Source organism: Harpia harpyja, chromosome 6 (genome assembly GCF_026419915.1).
Source record: "Harpia harpyja isolate bHarHar1 chromosome 6, bHarHar1 primary haplotype, whole genome shotgun sequence".
In the NCBI taxonomy this organism is placed as follows: Eukaryota; Metazoa; Chordata; class Aves; order Accipitriformes; family Accipitridae; genus Harpia; species Harpia harpyja.
Genome location: NC_068945.1, coordinates 24,195,189 through 24,220,000, shown reverse-complemented (window position 1 = coordinate 24,220,000; position 24,812 = coordinate 24,195,189). Strand labels below are relative to the sequence as shown.

The following is a 24,812-nucleotide window of genomic DNA, read 5'->3' as shown; positions in this document are numbered from 1 at the left end:
CGCATCTACCTTCCTGCTAAATTTCTCTGTATGGATTGTCATTCCACTTACAGTACACATAACTCTGGTGGGATTGTTTTACGTTTCTTCTTTGCTCACTGGACCACTATTCCAGAATATATCCCTGTATGCCAAAAAGCGTGTGATTGGCCCTATCCTAAGAGTGCATCAGTTCTACAGGATGGTCCTTTAAAGGAAATGCATTACAGAACAGAATGTGATGTAGCATATTGTGAATTATTCATCTCTGAATTCTGCGCTTGCAGGCTTGTGTTGTGATCTCAGCTGCTAATAAATTCCTTGCACTGAGAACAGATCCAGAACTTTAGTTGTGGTAGTTACGTAGTTTATAGTCACAGGGGCCCCCCAAATGCTTAAGTATCTTGACAGAGAAGGGCTTGAAGTATTTGCTTTGGATTTTGGATTTGCTTTCTTAGTTTCTCATCCTTCATTTTAATGTGGAGAAGTTCTGTAATGAGAGTTGTTTAAAGATAACTTGAAAATAATCAGTAAATATATCCATATGCACAGTAACACTTTGTCAACCTCTTTATCAATTTTTATTCAGCTTAAGGCAGAAGTGGCAAAAGAAGTGGCAAATGCAAGAAGAAAGCAGCACCTTTCATCTCTGCAATATTACTGTGCCCTGAATGCTCTGCAGTACAGGAAGAGAGTGGCAATGATGGAACCTATGCTAGGATATACACGAGGACAGGTACGGACAGTAAAGCATCTGTACATGTCCCTGGCAAAAGTAAAACATTGTAGCTCTGAAATTTTTTTTGAGAACTGACAAGTGATAATGGAGGGGGGGGCGGGGTGGAACTTTATTCAGCTTGCCTAGATTCTAACAACTGATTTTGTCTGTGGTAGATAGTTGAATGTTTAGATATTCAGGAAAGACACCAATGAAAACACTTATATGCAAAATCAGCCTGAGGTTAATTTTTTCATGGCTAAGCTATCAGCGCAGCAGCATTTACTTCCACTGTTTACTCTATCTGCACAGACTCTCCTATGTAGCAGTTCCCTTCCTGGCACATAATGTTCAGCATACTGATGAGGAGTGTACGCGATAGGGAACAGAGCATGCACTGGAGAACTGGAAAGACCAAACAGTAGAGTGGATTGAGCATAAGGCTGGCAAATCCTCTTTCTAATCTTTATTCTGCCAGCAATTTGATAGAGCATTTCTCAAGTCTGTAAAATGCGGTAGTAATACTGATAATCTGACTCGCCAGTGGGTCAGGAGGGTCAACAAACTAGTATTTTCACAGCACTTGATTCTTATTCCCACCCATTTTAAGGGTCTATTGTGATTTGACACTGATGAAAGAAAGCGTTGGGAAAATGAGAATTGGGCTGTGAAAACAGAAAAAATGGATGCCGTGGTCTGTTTGAGATTGTAGTGTGGTTCATCATCTCCACTGTCCTGTGCCTTTAGCAGATCATGTGCCCTATATAAAATAGGTAATAAATGAGAATCCAGTCACTTTCCCCACCACGGGAGTTCACACTGCTTCTCTGCTGTAATTATACTAAGTGAAAGAACTGCATTGGTTTCCTTTACTGGAAGCCAAACAGAACTTTCTTTCCCTGTATTTATCTGGCAAAACTGCCATATCTCAGTGCTTTATACAGGACAGTCTTACATTGTCATGGGAATGACTGAGTAGCCAGAAGCCAGTTGATATTGATGCTCACATACTGTGAACTGCCCTTCAGCCAAAATAAATATTTTCTTTATTAATTACTCAAAACGTGTCTCATATTTCACATTTCCAATGAATGAGCAGGCCATAAGGGATTTTTGGAAGAAGCAGCAGCTAATACAGGGTTGGTTTGACTGAAAACTGACATCAACATCTAAGCTAGGTGTGTCAGTCATATCATCAGTGGAATTTAGAGCTCTTCCCTCCTGAAGTAGGCTTCTGAAATACAGTGGGTGAATCATTCCTTAAGAAAGTGTGCTTTCTTTCCTGTGTCTGTAAAGGGAGTCTGTGGTCAATAACATGGTTGCAGAAATCTGAGTTACAGGTGAGAGGAATCCCACGTCCCAGGGTTAGGGAAAAGGAGTGGAATCACAAGTAAAATTGGATGAAAGAGCTAATAAATTGATTAACAGCCAAGAATTTGCTTTTTACTTCTCTTTCTGGAGTAGTTCACGGATTTTATTTTTTTTTTAAAAAGCTAATTAATTGCACAAATGCAGCAGCCATGTCCATGTTTCACACAGTTGCCAGTAAGTCCTAATGATGACTGAGTGCCCCGCAGCAGGTAATCCAAGGTCAAGTCTACACTGAGTGCTTTGCTGCTGTTGCGTGCCTGCTGAGCCATACCAGCTAAGTGAATTCATCTTCTGTCACAAAATGTGAGCTTTGGCCTTAGCAGCTTTTTTAGCTCCTTCAGTAGAACAAAATCCATGGTAAATCTGTAGTTGATATAACTAATTGCCCTGGAGGCTTCTGCTAGCACAGCTACACTTCACTTTCCTGACTGACTTTGCTATAGCAGTTGAAAAATTTCCAGGTTGGAGTTGGTTGTCTAGGTTGGACTGCTAGATCTAATGGATGATTTGTGTCCCATTCCATTTGATATGGTGGCATTGCACACAGTGGCTCATAAACCACTAGACCAAATTCTGCACAGTGCTAGTATGGGAGGAGGCTACCTGTTCTCTTATTTCAGTCATTTAGCAAGTTCATTGGAAACATACCTGTCAGCAGCCAGTGGTGTATGTGTGTGTGAGAGGGTGGAAAGTTGCAAAAGTGAGAAATACAAAGAAAGGCAACACAGCTGGTTTTGGCCATGTGTTTGATCGCCAGCCAAAAGTATCAGTCATAATGGAGTTGCTGTTAACACAGTCCCCACAATCTGTTATTGGTCTGCCAAAGCCAAGATAACTTCCAGTATTCCATTCTTTTTTTATTTTTCAGATCAACTTTTTTAAGAAAGGAGCAGAGATGTTTTCCAAAAGAATGGACAGCTTTTTGTCATCTGTTTCAGACATGGTTCAAAGGTAACATAATACTTAGCACTGTAACCTTCAGCACATAACAGAGAGTGCCTCTGTTTCTTTCTCATGAGAGTCTTTCCATGCTTGCATTGCGTTGCATTGTTGGGCATATTTTGTTAAAGCAGCAGGTGGAAAGGAGGTATGGTTGTACACGTAAAGGAAAATACTGTCAGTGCACTGCAGAGAGTGTTTTTACAGTATAGCCAGGAACTATATACTGTAAAATGTTCACATGCTTTCTTACATCCCTGTGTCTCTTCATGGACACAGAGCATGGAATCTGGGCTTGAAATGGGTTAACAGTATTAATATAACAGAGTTAAAGTGCATTCTGAGCTAGAGGTATTTATATTTGCTGGGTCTTCTGTAATAATACTGTAACAATAATGCATTAACCTCCCAAGAAAGGATTTAGGGCCTGTAGTGTTTGATGATGTAGCTACACAAGGCAAACAAAACTCCTTGCCCTAGAGAACATACTCATTGCATCCAGTATAGACAACTGAGTTCAACCTGCTTTGGCTAAGTCCTTATTTCAATAAACTGCCTCACTTTTGTACTCCCAATTTTGTGATTATTTTTTCTTTCCCCTCCTGCCCCCCCACTTGTAGTGAAGATTGACATTTTCTTTTTAATTAAGTCCCTGTAAATGTAAACTTTACATTTAAAATGTAATCATATTAGAGAGAACGTTAATCATTTATTTTAAATCAGCTGGAACACTAAACGGAGTCCTTCACTTTATTGCTTCATACCTTTCATATTGGACTGTATCCAAATCATTATTTATTCTGACTCTGGTGGCATTTTAAATAATGCATACTTGTTAATTTGAGAACAGTGTTAGAAGTAATCTCCCTCTATAGTAGATTCTTTCACTAAATGATGCTTTACTTCCTGTACCTCTATAACTTACGTATCTTTTCACACTCACTTCTGAAATAAATCCCTCCACAGTCTACACAGCATTTGTACAGACTGGAGGAGAGATTTTAAACTCACTTGAAATAGTGTCCTTTATTTGGTAAAGCTACAGCACCTTGCTTATATCTTATAGGTACAGTAAGGATATTGCCATTGGATCCTCACCATAGAATAAGCCTTTGTTTTCCAAAGTCTGATGGATTTGAATTCTGGATAGTATGCAGTAGTAAATGGAAGCAAAAATAGGCTGCTCAGTTGGTTTGCTGAGTCTGGTTTTTGTGTTTTAAGTCTGTCACACAGCAAAGCTTGAAAGTACAACTCAAATGTAACTAGTACAGGAGTGTGACGTCTTTGGAAAAAAACAAAAGAGAAGCTTGCAAAATTCTGAATGACACTGTGCAGCTTAGCAATTACTGACACAGGACATGGTTTCATGACTTAAGATTACACAGCCACTGAAAACCGTGCTGCCCACTCCTTTCTTTCTTTGGTGCTGGGGATCACAAGGCCTCAGTGAGTCAGATCTGCTTGCTAATCAAGCTGAAAGCTTTTTATTTGTCAGATTTGTCTTGGAACAACAAGCTGATGAGACCCATTGTGCAGTTACAGAATATCAGCAGTGATGTAGTCTTGCATCTGTTTAAGCTGATTGTGAAACTGAGTCTTCATAGTTAAAAGTATTTTCATTTATACAGTCAATGTTGCTAACAGTGTAAAAACATGTAAGAGAAGACAGATCACTAAAATATTCTCAGTAACCTATTGGTCTAATTGCCACAAATGCATATAACTTCAGAATTGTCAGCTTTTCTCTCCTTTCTACCTGGGACGTAGGGGAAACATGCCTTAGGAAGAGGAATCCAGTGTTGGGAACTGTGAAGATGCAAGGGCAGTTTTGTCGGAAGCAATTTGCGGTGCAACAAAAATGACTGATCAAAAGATTCATTGAAGTAGCACTTATGTAAAAACTGACACACTGTTCCATTTTATTTCAAAATGGAATTTAAATAATTCTTATTCTGAAATTTAATGGTAATGTTGAAAGGCACTAGCTTGCAAAATATGGTCTAATTTAATTCATATCTGATATTACTCAGCTGAGTTATAAAGACTCAGCCTCTCATATGACTTGGCTAGGTGGTACAATGCACACAGCTGGTCTCATTTTGGAGGTGATCTGGGAGCTTAGGAAGTCTCAGCTTTCTAAAGATGCAGAAAAGCTGGAAATAAGCTAACATGAAACAGACTAACACAATGATGTAAGAGTGACTCTTCATCTGGCCAGTCAGATACTGCTTAGTGCTGACTTAAATGCACCACTGTGTCTCTAGATTACTTCAACCATTACAGGATATCACTCATTTCTACAAAAGACTGGGGAGGACAACGGGGGAAGAATCATGTGTACTTGCCTTGTACTTTTCCACAGGCTTTTTGCCACTGCAAGAGACAGGATAGTGGACTACATGGAACTCTGGTGCTGCTGTGTACAGCCTGTGTTATTTGCTCATGTTCTACAAAAGGTTTAACCACTTGGGCAGAAAGTAGGGAGAAAATTGCTTATTGCATAGGTGCAGGTATTAATGACTTTCTAAGGTATGCACTGACAAGTATTCTTATGTTCCCACCCCATGAGTTTTCCTAGTAGCCTGGATACAGTTAATAACTCCTCAAGTTTGGGAAAGTTAATAAAGAAATCAAATACTTGCTAGTATTGTTTCTCTGAAAGTCAAAGAACAGCTGCTGCAGTATGGACCTTGAGAGGTCATCTGGTCCACTCTTCTGCTGAGAGCAGGGTCAGTTAGAGCAGAGTGCTCTGCACTGTGTCCAGTCAAATTTTGAGCATCTCTGTCTCTCTCACACGTGGCACACAGTATCTGTTACAGCTTGTGTCTGTTGTCTCTCATCCTATCACTGCGCACCGCCAAGAAGGGTCTAGCTCTATCTGCTGTATGCCCTCCCATCAGGTAGTTAAGCTAGCAGTAATATCCCTCCCTTACCCTTCATTTCCTGAGGCTGAAAAACAATTCTTGCAGCTTCTTCTCGCATCACATGTTCTCTTTCCCCCTTTATGCCAAATGTGTCTTACAGGAAGATTATGAATACATAGGTATTCAGCACTGCAGTATATATCTGTGTGATGCTTCTGCAATGAATTATCACTTACTTTGAGTTAAATTTTGCACTCAGATACCCTTTCACAGTTACCACTTCCAGCAAACTGGATTTTTACAGATACATTCAAAAAGAGCTCAGTTTTGCCACCCTGCACGAAGGATGTTTTCTGAATCACACCAAAGTGGAAGACAGTATTATAAACAAACATTAAAGCTAAAATGAGACTTGAGCTATAGATTTTGTTATTGTATTGTCCTGAATTAGTGGAAAACTTCCTGTTGAAAAACCAGGACCAATTAATAGATGGTCTTATGGCAGGAATTCCTGCATGTTGCACAGTTGCAGGAATTAAGCAAAGTTCTGGAAAGCCAAGAGATACTATAGTAAAGCCTACTTTGAACTGTGCTGCTATACCAGGGCAACATCTATGTATGTTCAGCAGTGTAAATTCATACAAGCATTGCTTTTAGAAGCTGTGTCTCTCAAAAAATAAACTCAACTCTTCACTCTTAACACTTAAGCATTTCTCATGTGTTCATTTCAGTCTTACAGAACAATCTCATAATTCTGATCACTGTCTCTCTATACTGCTTGGGGAAAGAAGATAACTATGTTTAGTATAAATTGCAAAAAAGAAAGCATAGCTACTGTATGAGACATAATGAGATTAATATCTTCAAGCTAGGCTTTCAAAGTAAAGCGCAAGGGGAAATCCTGGCTGTGCTTCTGCTGCCAGCCTGCCAAAGATAGCCATACTTTCCTTAAACCGTTGTTAATACCTTCAGAGCATATGCACCTTGTCTCTTTAGGTTCAGATGACATTTTCTTGGAGTAGTTCCCTATGGTATGCCTCTTCCTTCCATTCTTTCCTAATGCACTGATTTATCTAGTGCTTAGAGAAGGCCTTGTACATGTAGTATTACATTTCCTATAAAATCTGTTCTAAAAATAAACTTTATCTTTGCACTACTGTCCAATATAATCTCAACCGGTATTTTTGTTCATTTTGGCTTACAGATGTTAGCTATATCCTGGTATAAACTGACTAACGATGGCTTTGGGGTTCTTGGTTTTTTCCAGCATACAGGGAGAACTGGATGCTGAAGCTGAAAAAATGAGGGTATCCCAGCAGGACTTAATTGCAGTTAATGAATCTGTTTACACCCCAGATTCTGATGTAACTTCACCTGCTATCAATAGAAATCTCATCCAGAAGGCTGGCTACCTTAATCTTAGAAAGTAAGATGACTGTTGCTACTCTCCAGTTTGTTTAGTTGCTGACTAGTGGGTACTTTTTTTTTAACTTTTTTTTTTTTTTAAGGTCATAAAGACTCCTCAGGTAATGATGTTTGAGGCCCCTGAATCACTGTGGTAGCTGTACTTTTCAGCTCCTAAGTATCTCTGTCATCTTTGGAAATGTGTTTTAGAGGCCTAAACTAAATTAGAGGCATTTGAGACTCTTTTCCTGAAAACAGAAGTTTACTTCTGTTTGAATTCACTTACAGGGATGATTTCCTGCATTCAAGTGGCTAAAAATTAGAAATTGGTGGGTCTGGGTTCAGATTGTTCCCAGTTCTTAGGACTAAAGAAGACATAGTGTTTAAAAAAATAAACAGCTATATTTTGTAGTTAATATGCGTTTTCATAAATGACCTCCTTTACATAAATAAAAGCTTTATGGACAGTATAAGTGTGTAACTTTGAATGTATACCATATGTAGAGTTACCTCTGCAGATTTTTCCAAATAAAATCTTTCATCAGCTTCTGCAGGAGCTATGTATATTGGTGGCATATAGTAACCCTGTTTATGTCATTGATTAAATATTAGTCAAATAGAAATAAACTGATAATTTTTTTTTGTGAGTGGACATTTATTAATTTCTCGGAGCATTCTAAGAGCTGGATTACAATATAATAGGACTCCATAGCTAGGGAGAAGATGGACTCTGAGATACTACTTGCGGAAGATGCTTTTTTTTAATGATTCTTTGTGCTGAAATTGCTCATGCTGCTCTTCAGCTTGAAAATACTTTTTTTATATTTTAATCCAGCTTAATAGTATTTCATGTCAGTTAATACCAATAATTTTTTTATTCCTTAACTAGGAGATACTGCAGAGAATGTTTTTAACTTGGGATGTTTGGAATTAATTTAATTCTTCAGCTTTCATTAAAGATTAGTCTCTGCTAAGAGTAGGTGCTGCTTTTACTTCTTAACAGAGACTTCTCATAAAAAAAAATTCCAGGGCTGAACATAAAGTTCAGATTAGCATCAGGATATGTTTGCACTTTCATATATGTTCGGAGTCATTTCTAAATAGTAATGAGTCTTTATCACTGCATCTTCTCTTTAGTAAAACAGGTCTGGTGACTACAACTTGGGAAAGACTGTATTTCTTCACTCAAGGTGGCAACTTGATGTGTCAGCCAAGGGGAGCAGTAGCTGGAGGATTGATTCAGGACCTGGACAACTGCTCTGTTATGGCTGTAGACTGTGAAGACAGAAGATACTGCTTTCAGATCACTACTCCTACAGGCAAAGCGTATGTGACAGGTTTTATTTGAGGACAGTCAGTCACACCTACCCTTTCAGATGCTGTTTCATGTAAAACATGCTTGCTGTAATAGTAAGCCGTTTGGGTTTCCAGAAGGGTGTTTCCAAATTAAAAGCATGTTCCTTCCCATCCTCCCCCACAACTGCCTGAACAGCACATGCAGTATCCTTTAGCTACAGCTTATTTGTGATTTTTGTTCCTTTGATGGTTAATAGTTACAAAGCTTGGTGATGTTATTATAAGGCCTGGAGTCAAACAGTCCTGGTGTCCACTGTTAGCACTCATACACTATGTTTATGTTTTAGGGGTATAACCCTTCAAGCAGAAAGCAAGAAAGAATATGAGGAGGTAAAAATACTTTCTTAATGCTGTTATTCTTGTATACAAATGAGCTCGAAGAGTTCAATTTCATTTTTTTCCCTTCCAGTGGATATGTGCCATCAACAACATCTCCAGACAGATCTATCTCACTGACAATCCAGAGGTGGGAGCTTGTTTCCATCTTTCAGTCCATTCCTTCCAACTTGCTTTCCCATTGTTCTTTACATGGCAATGTAAAGTACGTGTGTAAAAGAGCTGTTTGGTCTTGTTTTCATAGGCAGCTGCAATCAAGTTAAATCAGACAGCCCTACAAGCAGTGACTCCCATTACCAGCTTTGGGAAAAAACATGAAGTTCACCACCCCAGGTAACAGTCTCACTTGCACAGACTAGAGACTCTGTGCTCAGTCACGTTCTTTTTATGGGGCGTCGCCCAGGAGAAAGCCCTGTCTAGGCCCTGGCTTTACAAGCCTGTGCATTCCAGGAAATTCCTCTACTTCTGATGTTTCCTACTGAAAGCCGTAAGAGACGCTAAGTGTTGAGGGTAATGCTTATTGCTCCACATCACAGCATTGAAGCTTCTTGCGGTTGCCATTGGGATTTTGCTGTTTCTTCAGAAACAAACGCAATGCTTTACTTGTAAGTGCTTTGCTGTAAGGGAATGATTTGTAATGTAGGTAATACAGCGACGTCCCCAGTATACATTGAAGTAAGTATATTCTTGCATATTACCTCAAGCAGTTCCTGTCATTCTGTCACAGGAATATGCCTTACATAGCTGTCAGAATAATTACTATGGTTCTCTTGTGCTCATCCAGGTCAATCAATAAAGCTCCCCTCCTTCAAAAACTATTAATAATGCTTTAGGATAGGCTTATATTCAAAATACATATTCTGTGTATCATTTCTTTGTGTCCACGTGATCCTAGCGTCTTGCTCAGTGGGAGTTCTTCAGACTTCATCAGCAGAGTTGGCTTTCAAGCCCAGTGCTGGACTGAAATCCTGCTTTCAGAAGCAGTGTGATAAATAAAATAGGGCAAGTTTGTGTCACACTGACTTCAACATGAAGAGACTTCTCTGCTAGTTTTGTCAGAAAATTCTAAATTTTTACTCAGATACTTACTTCTAGAAATTCAAACCTTTTCCAGATCTTCTGCCTGTCAGGCTAGTGCCTTTGCTATGATTTATGATTCCCTTTATCATGATTGCTTACAGATTCCAAACATTCCCTATAGCCATGGAGAATGCCAGTCAATTTCTTTCTAATTTTATTCACAGTACAGCTGTTTCACTTTGATTAGAGATTTATAAATAGAAGAGTATTGCCAGCTATTTCACTGGCCAAAGGAAATAGCTATTTCTTTGACAAGTAATCTCCCAAGTCACTCTTACATCTGTGTGCAACCAGAAAACTTTCTAGAAATAGAAGGATGCTGCTAATAAACCCAGTGTACCATGTGTAGTGATGTGTATTTATGACTTCTGTAGCTGTGGGAAACTTAGAATTTCATTCTCTTTGAGAAAAGGTGCAGGCAGAAATCTGACCCAGTGTGTAACGCTGCTTCTTAACTATCACGTTGTAACAAGCCCGCGGCCAAGTAAGGTCTTAAAAAGATGTCAGGATTGCCATTTACACCTGTAGCCACAAGTCCAGGTCTCTGCTATTTGAACTGATAATGGGGATGTACATACAGCAGCTAGAGGGGAGGGAGGCAAACAGCAACCTATTGCTGAAAGCCTGCCCACACTCAGAGCTGGTCTGCGTTCAGGTGTAATGTACCAGCATTTACTTTTTCCCTAATTAATTTCAGGTACAAAAAAATAAAATGGAGATTTTATTAGAGTCCTCGGTAATAGGTAAATAGGAAAATACTCTTATTTATGTTTATGTGTAGTGATTCAATCCCACTTTGGATTTTTGAATAATCTTGTCTCCCTTACGGAGCAAAGATAGGGTGTCATTGATTGATTGAAACATTTTTTTCCATTTTCACTTTAGCCAGAATGTAAGGAATATGGAAAATGATAAAATAATTCCCAGTGAATCAGCTGGAATTCAAGACTCCACACAACTCATTGCTCCTGGAACACCAATTCAGTTTGATATCGTACTGCCTGCCACAGAATTCCTGGACCAGAACAGAGGTGGCAGGTATGACCAGAGACAGTGATCAATCACTTTGAGTGATTTCAGGGGACAAAAACGGGTATTGCAGCGTGTGTGTGGTGACCAGAATCCATAATTAGTTTTTATTCTTATTTCATAGGCGTGCAAACCCATTTGGGGAATCTGAAGACAGCAGTAAAGATGAGGAGGAAGGTCAGTGCTTCATTTTACGAGACAAAATTAGTCATGATTTTAGGCCTAATTCAGCTCTGAGCTATCCAACGTCTCTTAATGAAAGCACCTGACACCATGGAGCAGCGGTAACAGGCCCATAGTACAGTTGAAGGTAGTTACCTTTCAGAAGCCAGTCTTCTAAACATCTCTACCTGTGAAAAGAAACACCTTTTTCCTTGACAGTCCAAGCTGTATTCCAGTTTAGTTTTATTTCAAATGTTTAATGGCAAAAAGATTTGGTTTGCTTGGGTTTTGTCTTTAATTTTTCTTTTCTTTTTTTTTTTTAAAATTAGCTGTTGACTTCTTTAGAAAGGGTTTGATGGGACTGTATTATAATTCTGCCTCAAGTTTGAGGCTGCTTAGTAGCCATTTCTTACCCACGTGTACTCTGAAATCCACAATCTAAATCTCACAGAGGCCCAGGATATAGCTAGCTGCAGCAATGCATCTCTTTCAGCAAAAGGAGTTTCCTACTGCTGCCCCCTTTCCCTCCTCCCAGTGACGTGCCAGCAAAAGACCTGCCTCTACCAGCACACGCAGTGCTCAGACCCTGGCTGTTCTCTTCTGCTGTGCCAGTTACAGCCGCTGTCTGGAACCCACAGCCCCTGTCAGGAAACTCCTCGCAGAACCAAAGCAGAACCTACTGGTCTGAACACTCTCACTTGCAGGTGCCGTCCCGTTGCAGGACAGTAGAGTAGCTGTGACAAGCAGGTGCCTCTGCACTCTCAGCAGCCACAGCACCCTGCTCTGCTGCAGCACGCAGAAAGAGAGCACGCTGCTTAGGTGACTGCCCTGCGTCTCCGGCTGCACAAGCGGATCTGCGTAGCTCAGCTCAAGCTGATGCTTAACGCTCTCTGTGGTCTCTTGTGCAATGTAGACACAGCTGTTGTGGCCTTTGAACAGTCGTGTTCAGCAGGAGTCATCCTGCTTTACCTTGCTCACCACCAACCGTAAACGGAGCCTGATCAAATGATGGCTACTTAGTTGTAAACAGGAGTCTTATGGTGATAGTCAACGAGCAAGGAGGGATTTAATGAAAATCTCATTGGAACCAGCTGCATGGAAGGTCAGAAGGACATAGAAGAACGTGAGCAATGTACAAGGTTTAAAGATAAGAGTTAATTTGGTGGAAGCCAAGGCTTGTGCACAATCATAAACTTATCACAGTTTAAGTGCACCTGATAACGAGATAGGCAAGTGCATTTTACTAGCTAATCAAATAAGGCATAAAGGACCAGTTACACTTTTAAAGCTGCCAAGCAACTGTGATTTCCACGCCCTGCCCCCTCCCCGCTAGCTGCCAGCACCAGCACTGTTTAAAACTGGGTCAGAGCACTGCCTGGCTCATAGCAGGAAGTCACTGCTCACAACAGTCACCACCCGCAGGTTTACTGTTGAATTTCCAAAGTGAAAAAAATAATTTCATTGATAACTTCAGCTACTGGAAAATTGGAGTAGCACAGTGAAGGAAGTCATGCCTTTTATCTTACAGATTCACTTTTGCAGCAGATGTTCGTAGTTCGGTTTTTAGGATCTATGGCTGTTCAGTCAGATGAAACAAGTGAGGTGATTTATGAAGCTATGAGACAAGTGTTAGCTGCTCGTGCCATTCACAACATATTCCGTATGACTGAATCCCATCTCATGGTCACCAGCAAGAACTTGAGGTACTGTAAAACCTTCAACTTGTCACTTTCTGTTCTCTTCATACAACTTGTGATTAGTAACATATTTTTGATTTTGTTTTTCCAAGACATACACCTTTTGAGGGAGCAAGATCCTGAGATTCACTTTAGTTAGTAAAAATGTCTCTTTTTGTACTCTGTAGTATGTAGAAATCATCCTCCTAAGTTGTAAGAACATCCTACCAAAATTTAGGGGATGCAGTGGGGCTATAAGGGCCTGCAAAGATACAGAAAAAGATTGAAAAAAACCTACATTGGAATATTCTCTGTCCTTACATGTAGTAACAGCAAGAGAGCTATTGCTCTCCTGTTGTCAGTACTGTCACTGTAGAATATGTTGATACAAGACATTCATGTCAGCTCGAGTGCGTTTTATGTCCTTGTGCATATTAGTGTGTTAGCCTGCACACTCGGGATGCTTACCAGATCAGTGATTCAGAAAGATACTACAACCTGTACGTGTCAGGTGGCCGACAGTCAGGGTCTAGAGTTGAACCTTGCCATCAACTGACTTGAAATCAGAGATAAAGCATTCGATTCTGTGCAGATGTTTCCTCATCTGTAAAATTGCTATAGTGATTGCCTTACTGTTATAAAGCACCCTGAAATTACTAAGAATCACTCTAAAATAATTTACTTTCTTTTTTTTTCCCCTACACGTAATTGCAGGTTAATAGATCCTCAAACACAAGTTACACGAACAAGTGTAAGTAACTTTTGTTTTGAATTTGGTTTTCTACCACAGCGTTGAATACTCAGTGACATGAACTTGAGCTCTTGACCAGGCTAACCAAATTCTGGTTAAAAAAATAAATTCTTTGTTATACTCTTCCAGTTTGAACTTGCCACTGTGACACAGTTTGCTGCTCATCAGGATAATAGGCGACTGATTGGCTTTGTGGTCCATCTCAGTGAGACTCTGGGAGAAGAATCCATGAGCGCATATATTTTTGAGAGCAACACAGAAGGGGAAAAGGTTTGCATAACACTTAATAAAATACTTTATTTAGAAAACAGGTCTTAGGCTTCTTGGCTTGCACATCTGGGAAGCAGGGCTATAGAAGCAAGAGCAGCTCAATTTCTTGCCAGGAAAACACGCCTTAACATTTAAGCCTTTGATGGCTTATGTCTAAAAAGGACCAAATTTATAGATAATGCAGCAGCATGTGCAGCGAGGACGAATGGATGTGATTGCTAATACCAATGTTAAGAGAGAGGGGAAAGTGTGCGTGTCTGGCACCAGCACCAACAAAAATCAGTGTCAGCCATGTTGAGATGTACATCAATAAAGCTTTCAAAGACAAGACGGCCATCCTGTGTTAACACTGCTGGGTGCTTGCTGCATATGATAAAAACAGATTATTAGAAATAAGGAATGTGCTGGAGAATTTCTGTCTTAAAACACTAAAACTCTTACATGCACTGGAAAATATCCCCCAGGTTTGGCAATGAAGTTTGGTGAATAAAACTGAGCACAAAGATTTACCAGCCTAAGTGAGCTCTGAAGCAGAACCTAAGGCAGTTTTATTTTTATGTAGTTAGCATAGTGAATTGGTATTCCACCTCTGCTTTTAGACCTGTATTTAAGACTTAAGTTTGCATTGACACTTGTGTGTTTTAGTCCCTGTTAAGGAACAAAAAACCAAACCAAACCTGAATGTTACATATGTTTCTTTTTTTTAGATTTGCTATGCCATTAGCTTGGGAAAGGAAATCATTGAGGCACAGAAGGTAAGTTTGTTTCATTCCCCATGTCTGTGTTGTGATACATCATACTCTGCTTTTGGTTGCACCATCCAGGTACCTCTGGTGGGCCTAAGAAAAAAGAACTGCTATTTCTCCTAATGACAAAGTTTGGCAGACATTATTTAACACAGGCCTGCAGTAGTTCATGCAAAAATAAACTCAGTTGGACTTTGCAGTAGCTTGATTTCAGCTAAAATTTCCCACTGTAATCAAATTCAGAACTGTACAAATCTAGTAGTTCATGTTTGAAAGGAAGCTGTGAGCAAAGCTTTAAAAAAAACCCAAACAAACTCTTTGGGATGATGTGTAAGTTACACACATGGCTGTTTCACTTTTAGAAACTCATATTCCTTCCTCCCTTAGGGATGAAAAACACACAGTGTTTTTCTACTTAAAACGAATGGCAAAGTTTATCTGTATAAAGATGTGATACTGATATGTTAACATATGCTCTATATTGTTGCTGCTAAGATTTCAGAACAAGTTGGGGGAATGAGCTTTTAGGTGCAGGCAATAAGCACAGGTATAATAAAGAATTTATTTAGACAGTTATTTTTCTCCTTGTTTTTCAGTAATTTTATCAATACCAGATAAGAACAGCAAAATAAAGGCTCAAAATTAATTACTTTTTTTTTTTATTATATACCTAAGGAGTGGTTTTACTGCACCAAAAGGGATTATTTATGTTTCAAACCTTTAGACTAAAGATTGTCATAAAAAAAAAAAAAAATTACAAAGCCTTAACAAGAAGTACTGGGAAAACAGTGTGTTCTTCCAAGATTGCTGCTGCCTGCTGAACTCTCGTTTGTTTTTCTTCAGGACCCAGAAGCATTAGCTCAGCTAATGAAGTCTGTGCCATTAACAAACGATGGAAAGTTCATGCTTCTGAATGATCAGTCAGAAGAAGATGGAACCATACACGAAGAAGGGGAGGAGTCAGAAGCATAAAAAGCTCCTGTTGTTTCCTGCAGCCTGTGTGGGAGCAGGAAAAGCAGGGAGCTGTTTTGCAAGAATCTCTGGTTTTCAGTCATCTGCGTGCACATGAGGCCAGCTTCTGTCTTCCTGCTAGGGAGAGCGTGGCGTCCTTCCAGTGGAGCTTCCTCTGGATGTACAATGGAACAACAGCAGGACTTGACCTTTGAGGCTTTTTGCATTTGTGACTGTCAGGTGTAGGTCTGTCTGGGAAGCTGACAATCTCTGGGATCGTTTCAGCATTAGCCCCTTGCTGCTGGTAGTTAGGACAGCACAGCTCTCAGCCACAAAGGGTTAATCTCACTTCTTCAGATTTACATGGCCAGCAGCCTACAATTCCACTGAAATTAGTGCAAGCTGTAAGCTGGCAGCTCCTTTAACAAATATCAGGCCTCAAATTTCCTGCCGTAGTCAGTTTTCATAGTTTGCATGATTATGTGCATCTGAATGAAGGTTAAAAATGCACTATTTACTTTATTTTCAGATGAAGTTATTTTTAGTCTAGTTTTAAGTGTAACAAGATTTATCTTTTGTGCTAGCCTATTTACAAAACAATTTGTTAAACACTAAATTTTTCCTATTAATATAATCTATTTTTATATTGCATCTAGAATAAGCTTACAAAACAAATCTAAGTGCCTACTCGTACCTTCATGGGGACCGCACTCACATGTTCTGTAATTAAATAATGGACATAATGTACCCCTTGATTTATTATTCTAAATACCACTGACATGCAAACATCAGAAGTAGTCAACAAATGTGGCATGTTAGTCCTGTGCAGTTTTTCTATGGTTAGGTTTCTTAAAAGTTAAGTTGCCAGAGATGATAATTGTAGGACAAATAAGTACTTTTGTAATAAGAATTCTTTGTATTTTTAACATTATGGTGACGTGCAACAGCTGAAACTACCAGCAATCTTTGGTTTTAAGAAACTGAGCAATAAAAAGCTAGATTATAAGTCTACAATGTATTGAGTAGTCTCATAGTACCCTCCTAAAATTAGACACTAGCTATATTTGGCTAATAAGTTTAGATTTTTTTCCCTCCAGTTTAACCTGAAAACATGAAACTATACTTTGCAAGAACAAACAAAAATAAACAAAATAAACAGTAGTTGGGGGGGGCTATAATCTGTGGCATAGTTTGTATTAATCAAGATAAGGTAATTTGAACAAGTGTGGCTGAAATTCCTCAAACTTTTAATTTAACTCTTCTCAATCACTTACTAGGAAACTAGATTTTCTGTAAGCAGAATCTGTGCTACAGCACATGAAAGATCCCCATTCGCAAGTGTTTGACATGGAATAAATTCAGTTTAGCTGGTTATTGAATGTTTAAAAGAACCATGGAAGAAAACTGTTAGTAACTGACACAAAAACTTCATAAATAAAAGTTGAAGCTGTCTTATCAAAAAAAAATGAACACCTGGTGAACTGGTGTTACTTAAGACACTAAGAATAAGGTTCTCAAAATTGCATTTATTAACACAGGTTTATGTACATAATGTTCTCTACTCACAAACCAAAGAGACCAAGGTAACAAAATACCCTTTTGTACAATGAGTTAGGAAACATTAAGTGTTACATTTGGTCCTTTGTACCTGAGAAGCTGAAAACAGCTGTTGATGGACATCAGATGAAAACTCAAATTTACTTCTGATTACAGACCACATTAGGACTGCCAGAACCTGCCCTTCAGCACCAGCCCTTCATTCCCCAGTCAAGCACAGACCAGTTGGGTGCTGCTGGGGCCATCACTCACTGACACCAGTCAGGCTCAGCTGCGCTCTGCACACAGAGGAAGGGCAGGGCAGCCCCTGCCTCCAAGGGCACAGCACCATGGCAGAAGCAGGTTGCAGGACCTCTGGGAGAGCAGCTGCTACCACTTCTACATGTGACAGCCTTGTCACAAGGCTGAACACGCAAGGGCAGTGGTGGCAGCTGCCTTCTCAGGGAGACTGGCCTTCAGCCTGTCCTGCCCCTGTCTTGAAGGAAAATAAACAAGAGATCTGTTTTCTGTCCCCGCAGCAAACTCCTCATCCTCACTTTCCTTTTATCACCTCTGGGAATTTTGAGTGAGCATCATCAGTTTAGTTTGGGGGATTTTTTTGTTTTAGCTCCATCATCTCATCTCCAGAAAAACCCGTTAGGGTCCATGGTGTTCCTACAATCGAAACAGGAGGGCAAAAGCAATGAAGATAGTAGTAGCACCACAGCAAGAATTTTGCACCTCTTGCAGATCCTTGTGGGGGGGAAAAAAGGATTTAATGTGACTCTCACTGAGGCATGTGTGACATCCAAATCCAGGATCCACCTTCTGTTTCAGATGAGAAAAGTTTTCTGCATGTATATGCTGCTACATGACAAAGAAAAGGAAATATAAACTACAATCCTGTATTTTAGCAAGAATAGCTGTTATCACCGTACATATTTGTGTGCATGTGCATATTTTTGCCACAAAGTATACATTCAGGTCTCCCAGATTAAACAGGGTTCTATAAAAACAGGTTTATGTCTTTCCTGTAGACTTCCCATCACCAGAACCACAGGAATTTGTTAACCACCATACATTAAGAAAATGCGCAGTTCAATTTATGTTCAACTGCAAAGTATTACCTATCCAAGATAGTGTCTTTCCAAAAAAACAGAAGGGAAAATACAAGTGCAGATTTTACTAGAGCACGGGTCACGCCTTGGCTGTACATAGCTACCAAGCAAGTCCATCCTGGGGGAAACAGAACACCATCTACATGTGATTCTGCAGTTGCTGGGGAAGAAGGAAACATGGTGCTTGGCCACTCCAAGCCAAGGATTTATATGACTTCAGATGAGATAATATGGAAATACGTACACTGCAAGTGCAACAGCATGGAAATTAACAGCAGCAGCAAGAATGCTGATCTCAGCGGTGCTACTGAGTGTTCAGTGCCAGCACAACTTGGTCAAAAAAGGAAGTGTACACAAATTACAAAAAGAAAAACACTATCAAAATAAAAAAGCAAAAATACAAATCAAGTAATGCAGCATTCTTTAGGGCAGTCTCTGCAGTTACAATGAATTAAAAATAAAAACTTTAATGAGCCCAGCTGATTTCAACAGTCCATGAAGCTTGTGTGTCATGTTTTCAGAACCAACGAAAGGACTTTCATACCAGTCTGGTCTTTCCAGCTGCAACAAAACATTTGTCCTAGCTTTCTGAATGTTGAAGTGACTGGCAGGAAAGGGCAAAGCAGAAGTAGGTCAGGAGTTGTCTTAACCAGCGACCCAAGGGTGAGTGGAACAACTTGAACCATTAAAACATTGTCTTTTTTATAATTGGAAGAGATGAAAGAAGCTGGCAAGTACAGTCTAAAAATATAGCTAAGAGTGCCAAAAAAACCCCCCAAAAAGTAATTCTCAGTTGGACTGACTGGAATAGTTTACTCTAGTTAGTAAGTCCTACAAGTGTTTTATGTTCTGGGAGATTAAACACAACTGTATCTTTTAATGAAAGTGGTGTTTACTTTTAAGCCAAGTCTAGCTACTTAAGTTAGAAATCTGAGTAACTCTTGCACAATCTAGAACCTCTACTTGCAGGCATTAACAGATGTTGTATTTATACAGAGTTCTCACAGTGTTCAGCAGCTTCTGAAGCCTGCAGTGCAATTATTGTTAATAATCAGGCATGTAAGACTGTATGAACAACAGAGACGGTACAACAGACCTACAAAGGCTAGGAAATACAGAATTGAGGCTGAAACTTGCAATTAGGCACAACATATTCATGAAGTGTAAGATCACTTAATAGTTACAGACACCCATCACACAGTGTCTGGTCATAAAAGGAAGAGCTGATTGTGGTTCTGTCTTGGCTCTGGATTTCCTTACTTCTGTAGATGCAAATCAGACCTTCGGTATGAAATGAGAAGTAATTTATTATGTTAACTTTTCTGGTTTTCCCATTCTCTGATATGGGGGAAAAAACAGCGGGGGAAAATAAATGCCTGACAGGATCCTAAGTTCCCACAGTGCAAATAATATCTATAGGAATAATAAGGGTTTGTGGAATAAAACGTTAATAAGGATTTCCATTTTGTGTAATAGCTTGAACATACACTCACAACATACACTGTTATACTTCCAGTGTAATCTGTGACTGCATTAAATACAACAGGACTGCGTAAAAACAAGTCTGAATTACTTTTTTGGACAACAGATACACACAATATCTTGATTCACTTTTTTTCTGGTTGAAGAGGTGCACCAGTTCAAATCTTAGCCCAATGGCCTATGAGTCTTTTTTTTTTTTAATGCTATGTTAGAGATGCAAGAATGCATCTAAAAATTAGTAACATTTTTTTCATCTGCACATCTGTACTTTAAAATAACTACCTCCAAGGTCAACATTTTAGATAATTATTTTCAATCTAAAGAAAGTGCTGTAAATAATGCAGACTCCTGAAAAATAGGAGTTTCTACCAGAAATATAGACAAACACTGACCTAGCCTCACTGGGTGCTAGCATACTACTGTACATTTTCTGTTGGGTTTAACAGAGCAAGTAAATCTAGAGCTTTTACCCCTACAGAGTGTTACTGGTAACGACAAGAACATGAATTATTTGAGTATGTAATCATCACCCGTACCAGCCATATCATTTCACAACAGGATCTGCAGGCGTAGAGTTGGCAAGATCTCCATTGCTTGCTTTAACAGATTCTTCTACAAAAATAAAGACATGGATCATATTTAATATTTTATTCAGGGCAGTAAAACCAAAAAAGTGTTAGCATATGTATTATGCTGATGTCATAACACACTTGATACATTATACTGTGGTCAGCATATGCAAACTGACCTTCCAGCACAAAGGGTCCTGGCCCTATGACAAAATCTGTATTTGGGGTGAAAGGTTTCTCCAATCAGTAGAACTTGTGTAAAGATTACATATACACGCTAACACATTTTGCAGAGTCCAAGTCCAAATATTACAGTAGAAGGCAAAGATACTACCACGTTCAAAACATTTCACTCTGGTATGCATTTCAAGCTTTTCTCACCACAAAACACATTTTTCAGGGAACTGAACACATATCACAACAGTGATTATTTAGCCTAAAATATAATTAAGTAACTGATGCTCTGCAGAATGCTCTCCTACAACTGTGTTCCTAGTGCAGAAGAAAACTGATCTTTGGCTCCAATGACTAATCTCACAGGTCGCTTGTGCCTTTGTCAGAACCACAGTGGAAAATTATTTACCAATTCCATTGTTAATATACTGCTACGTGAGTTTAAGTAACTTCTGACTGAACTGCACTTCTGTATCTTAATCCTTGGGAGCACTCATTTCTTTGAAAAGAACTTTCCCATACCCAAGAGAATCCTCCAGAATTCATGAGGGAGAATATATAAGCATGAATATAAAGCACAAAATACCCATGTTACCTAGTCAAGAGACCATACCACAAATTAAGATCCTACCCTTTGAATATAATTCAATAGTAGACCAAAACATATCATAAACATCTGAAAGTCACCTGTAGTATCTGCATCATCTGCCTACATAAGTTGAAAAACAGCTGGTAAACAACAGGTGAAAACCACCAGTTTATTTCACACCAGCTAAGGTTGTGCAGAAAAGGCCATCATTGTCAAAACTGGTAATTGAGAGGGCAAGTATGATGCTGAAGTTACTGAATTTAATATTACTGCAAGTATGCAATTCTCCCTGTCCCAGATTTTTGGGGGTTCGTTGACTTTTTTGTGGTGTTGGGATTTTTTGGTCCATCCCCCCTACCCCCCTGAAGCCCATTTTGAAATTCACCCATTCCAAAGAAGGCCTCTGTGAGCTGTTCTGGACTCCTCAATCACCTTTGACCTCATAAAACTCTTTCTGGAATACTGAAATCAACCCACTAGCAAGAAAGCAGCTATGGAAAAAAGAAAAAACACCTTCACCTACTAAGGCACACCCTCTCATGAGCCAAAATGTTCTACGTATAGCATTCACCCACCTTCTTTTTCTTTCTTTTCCTGGTTTTCTTCTGCTGCAGTTTTATCTGCTCTGAAAAAAATTCTTGCGCTACTTAATGAGAAATAAAGGAGTTCAAATTCCTAAGGGAAAAGATACAGAAGAGGAGCATCAGTGTTTCACAAGAATAAATTTGTAGACAGATATAAACAGGATTTTTCAGAAGCATCTAAAAGGCAACTACATTTCAGTATCTAAATCACTTAAATGCTTTTGAAAAATCTTCCTCCATTCATATCTTGTTCACATGCATTTTACAAAGCAATCATCAGCCAAAAACTTTAAAGGGTAATTTAAGTAAAGCAGCATCAGTGCAATCTGTCGCTAATCTACTGAGGCTGAAAATGAGGTTTGTAGCAGCAGTGAGAATTTGGAGCAACTTGCCCACGGAAAATCATACAAGCCAATAATTTAAGTGACCACAAGCTTGATCAGTTTCTGAACAAGGTTCAGTGATGTGAGGTTTTTTTTTTTAACAGAGGAGCAAACACAGTGCACACTCATGGGAGTCATGAGGACATACAGAGCTTTATCTATTTCAACAACAGATATGCTTTCCCAGAATATAATCATGGGCTATTAATAAATAGCCAACTACAGATCTGTCCCATAGCCTCCTCAAATCAAGAGCAGAGAGAGAAAGAAAGCATTTACACCACCAATGAAACCTGAACTGCTATGCTTCAAAATTCAAATGCATCTTTCAGTGTTATGTAAAATCTTTGTTATGAGAAATTTAACCAAAACGTTATTCTCTCCTATTTAACCAAAACGTTATTCTCTCCTATTTAACCATTTAGGTTTTAGCTGCATTAGATTTCAAACTCCATGGGACAAAGACTTCCAATCAACCAAGTCAAGCTCCTGCCTCACTCAAATATAACACACACTTAATGACATCCCCTTCGGATCACACATCTCAAGTCTTTATACTCTTTTTGCATTGTTGCTGTAGACAATGCTCTGTGGTTTTTGCTCTTGATAAGCTCCATCAGAAAACAGATACCTGAATTGTGATGGGTAAGTGCAGAACTCAATACAGAACAGATAACTAGACCCATGCTATACCTGTAAACAAACTTCCAGTCGCTTGTGTGTAAGGTTCATAGTTTGTAGTAGTTTTTCATCTTGATTAGTGGACTGCACATTCTGTTGCTTAGCTACTGCTCTTATTTCCTTCACATACTTCTCTCTAACAGACTGGAACCAATGCAGAGAATCAAACTCCTGGTACTGATCCAAAAGCTTCAGAATGTAAGCCACACCTATAGTCATTAACAAAACATGTACCAAAGTCAACATGCAATTTGTAAAATGTTTTGTGAATGTCTTTAATGGATCAGCCTAAGCTGATAATTCCCACACATAGAAAATTTAAATTGCAATTAATTTACAATTAAATCTAACAGGAAAAAAAATCATAACAAAGAACAAGCTTCCATTTTTTTAAAGCCTCACAACTTATCCAAAGACTTGCACACCTTCTCATCTGCTGAGATCTGCAAGCTTTGAAAGAAATTAGGGAGCACCAACATACGACAAAACTGTCTGCTCCCATCTCAGCTATTCCATGCTTAGGAGATTCTGAACACAACAATAGCCCACAAATCCACTGTGCTGAAGCCAAGAAAACCCAAATTTAAATTATGGAATTTTTAATTACGGGAACACACAAAATATAAACAAAACTTTTCCTGCAAATATCCATTGTGTTGGCTTACCCAAAGGCTAGTCAACGTGCTGAAACTTACCCATGGCAAACCCATCATCAGTGAAAGCTGCTCCACTTTTGTTCTTCTTATTCAATTTCTCCTTGCAACTGATCGAATGCTCTACAAAATTGAGGGTCTGAAAGAGTGAAAAGCTGTCTTGGAATCATCAAGAGAGACTCACAAGTTTTAAAAGTATTTGCATACCTGCTGTTACTTATAATTCCACACCCAAAACTATGCTAATCATGTCTCCCTGCATTAGGCATTTTTGCATGAAAACTTGTCCCTTTTCCAGATTTTTTGGGAAGGAAATAAGTTAAGCTTTGGAAAACATTTGCACATGCATAAGTCAAAAAACCAAAGGTACATCTTCACTGTTCTCATTAGACTATTACTTCGCATTCTCTTGGTGATTACTAGAGGTAAACATGTAAACAAGTAAAGGATAATTAAAATAGCCCAGGTTCTGGAAAGCTTAAAGATATTAGTGTTTTAAAGCTACAGTATGTTATTTCACTCTATTTAGAATACAGTAAAAATATTTCAATAGTCTTACATTTATGATGATGTTGAACAATACATCCAGGTAGTCATATCGAGCGATGGGTATGTGTATACAATAACCACTTGACACACGGAAACATGTGTACATTAACAACTTCTCAAAACCCTATGACAGTTTCAAAGTTAACTACACTGAAATGCCTTTTTAAAACCAAAATGGGTGGTATATTCCTGAAACTGTATTTGTCAGAAAAAACTCCACAAAAGGGAAGAAAAAAAAGAACAAAATATTTGTCATGAGCCTTTACTTTCCCTCACTTCTATCACCATGACGTACCTGTCCTCTCACACTCTTAAGTTCACAGCTCATCGACATTCCAAAATTAGTTTCTAAAATGGGATGTTACACATGAATCTGTTAAGATTGTTTAGGCCTTCCAACTGAACTGCTTCCCAATGCCCAGAATGCTGCACTCACGTGTGCATCACCAATTCAGCTGGACTCTTTCTAAACAAAGCTTATTAGCAAAAGCAGGTCCAATTGCAATAAAGAGGGCCGCCATTTTACTGCATTAGAACATGGCATTAAGAGTGTGAAGATACCTAATGTGATGCTGAAAGCGCACACACAAGAGCCAAAGAACATGGTTTTAAACTCCCTTCATCCTTGATGTTCCCATTCCTCCTTCTTCATCTTGGCTTCTCTAAATTTGATTCAAACAGGGGAAGTAGTTTTTAAAGTTACCTTTTGAGTGCTAATACATGAATTGATGTAAATAAAAGAAAAACATGGCTCCGGACAACTATCAACAAAGCCATGCTCAAAACAATCCCACTCAATCAGGAAAGAGAGTAGAGTATGGTAGTCAACAGCGTAATACAAAATATGTAAACACAAACCTGA

General features: G+C 39.0%; 2 protein-coding genes across 9 annotated transcripts in view; one reads left to right on the top strand and one right to left on the bottom strand.

Moving 5' to 3' along the window:
- Window positions 1–16,646, top strand: part of APPL2 (adaptor protein, phosphotyrosine interacting with PH domain and leucine zipper 2) — a 38,487-nt gene extending 21,841 nt beyond the window's left edge. For 2 of the 4 annotated variants that reach the window (XM_052790902.1, XM_052790904.1), the window contains 14 exons: window positions 569–715; window positions 2,937–3,019; window positions 7,139–7,297; window positions 8,413–8,601; window positions 8,919–8,961; window positions 9,041–9,097; window positions 9,212–9,300; window positions 10,933–11,085; window positions 11,201–11,253; window positions 12,767–12,941; window positions 13,629–13,665; window positions 13,795–13,935; window positions 14,643–14,690; window positions 15,525–16,646. In XM_052790902.1, coding sequence (XP_052646862.1) covers window positions 569–715; window positions 2,937–3,019; window positions 7,139–7,297; window positions 8,413–8,601; window positions 8,919–8,961; window positions 9,041–9,097; window positions 9,212–9,300; window positions 10,933–11,085; window positions 11,201–11,253; window positions 12,767–12,941; window positions 13,629–13,665; window positions 13,795–13,935; window positions 14,643–14,690; window positions 15,525–15,653 — 1,503 coding nt within the window. In that variant the 3' untranslated portion in view covers window positions 15,654–16,646. Of the gene's footprint in view, window positions 1–568; window positions 716–2,936; window positions 3,020–7,138; window positions 7,298–8,412; window positions 8,602–8,918; window positions 8,962–9,040; window positions 9,098–9,211; window positions 9,301–10,932; window positions 11,086–11,200; window positions 11,254–11,773; window positions 11,943–12,764; window positions 12,942–13,628; window positions 13,666–13,794; window positions 13,936–14,642; window positions 14,691–15,524 lie in introns of those variants that run through there. The other 2 variants (XM_052790903.1, XR_008235797.1) reach the window with 2 other exon arrangements.
- A 1,411-nt stretch (window positions 16,647–18,057) lies between these two features.
- Window positions 18,058–24,812, bottom strand: part of WASHC4 (WASH complex subunit 4) — a 41,709-nt gene continuing 34,954 nt past the window's right edge. For 3 of the 5 annotated variants that reach the window (XM_052790897.1, XM_052790900.1, XM_052790901.1), the window contains 4 exons: window positions 23,444–23,540; window positions 22,761–22,957; window positions 21,676–21,775; window positions 18,058–20,380 (listed from right to left, as the gene is read on the bottom strand). In XM_052790897.1, the coding sequence (XP_052646857.1) occupies window positions 20,313–20,380; window positions 21,676–21,775; window positions 22,761–22,957; window positions 23,444–23,540 (462 nt within the window). In that variant the 3' untranslated portion in view covers window positions 18,058–20,312. The remainder of the gene's footprint in view (window positions 20,381–21,675; window positions 21,776–22,760; window positions 22,958–23,443; window positions 23,541–24,812) is intronic. The other 2 variants (XM_052790899.1, XM_052790898.1) reach the window with 2 other exon arrangements.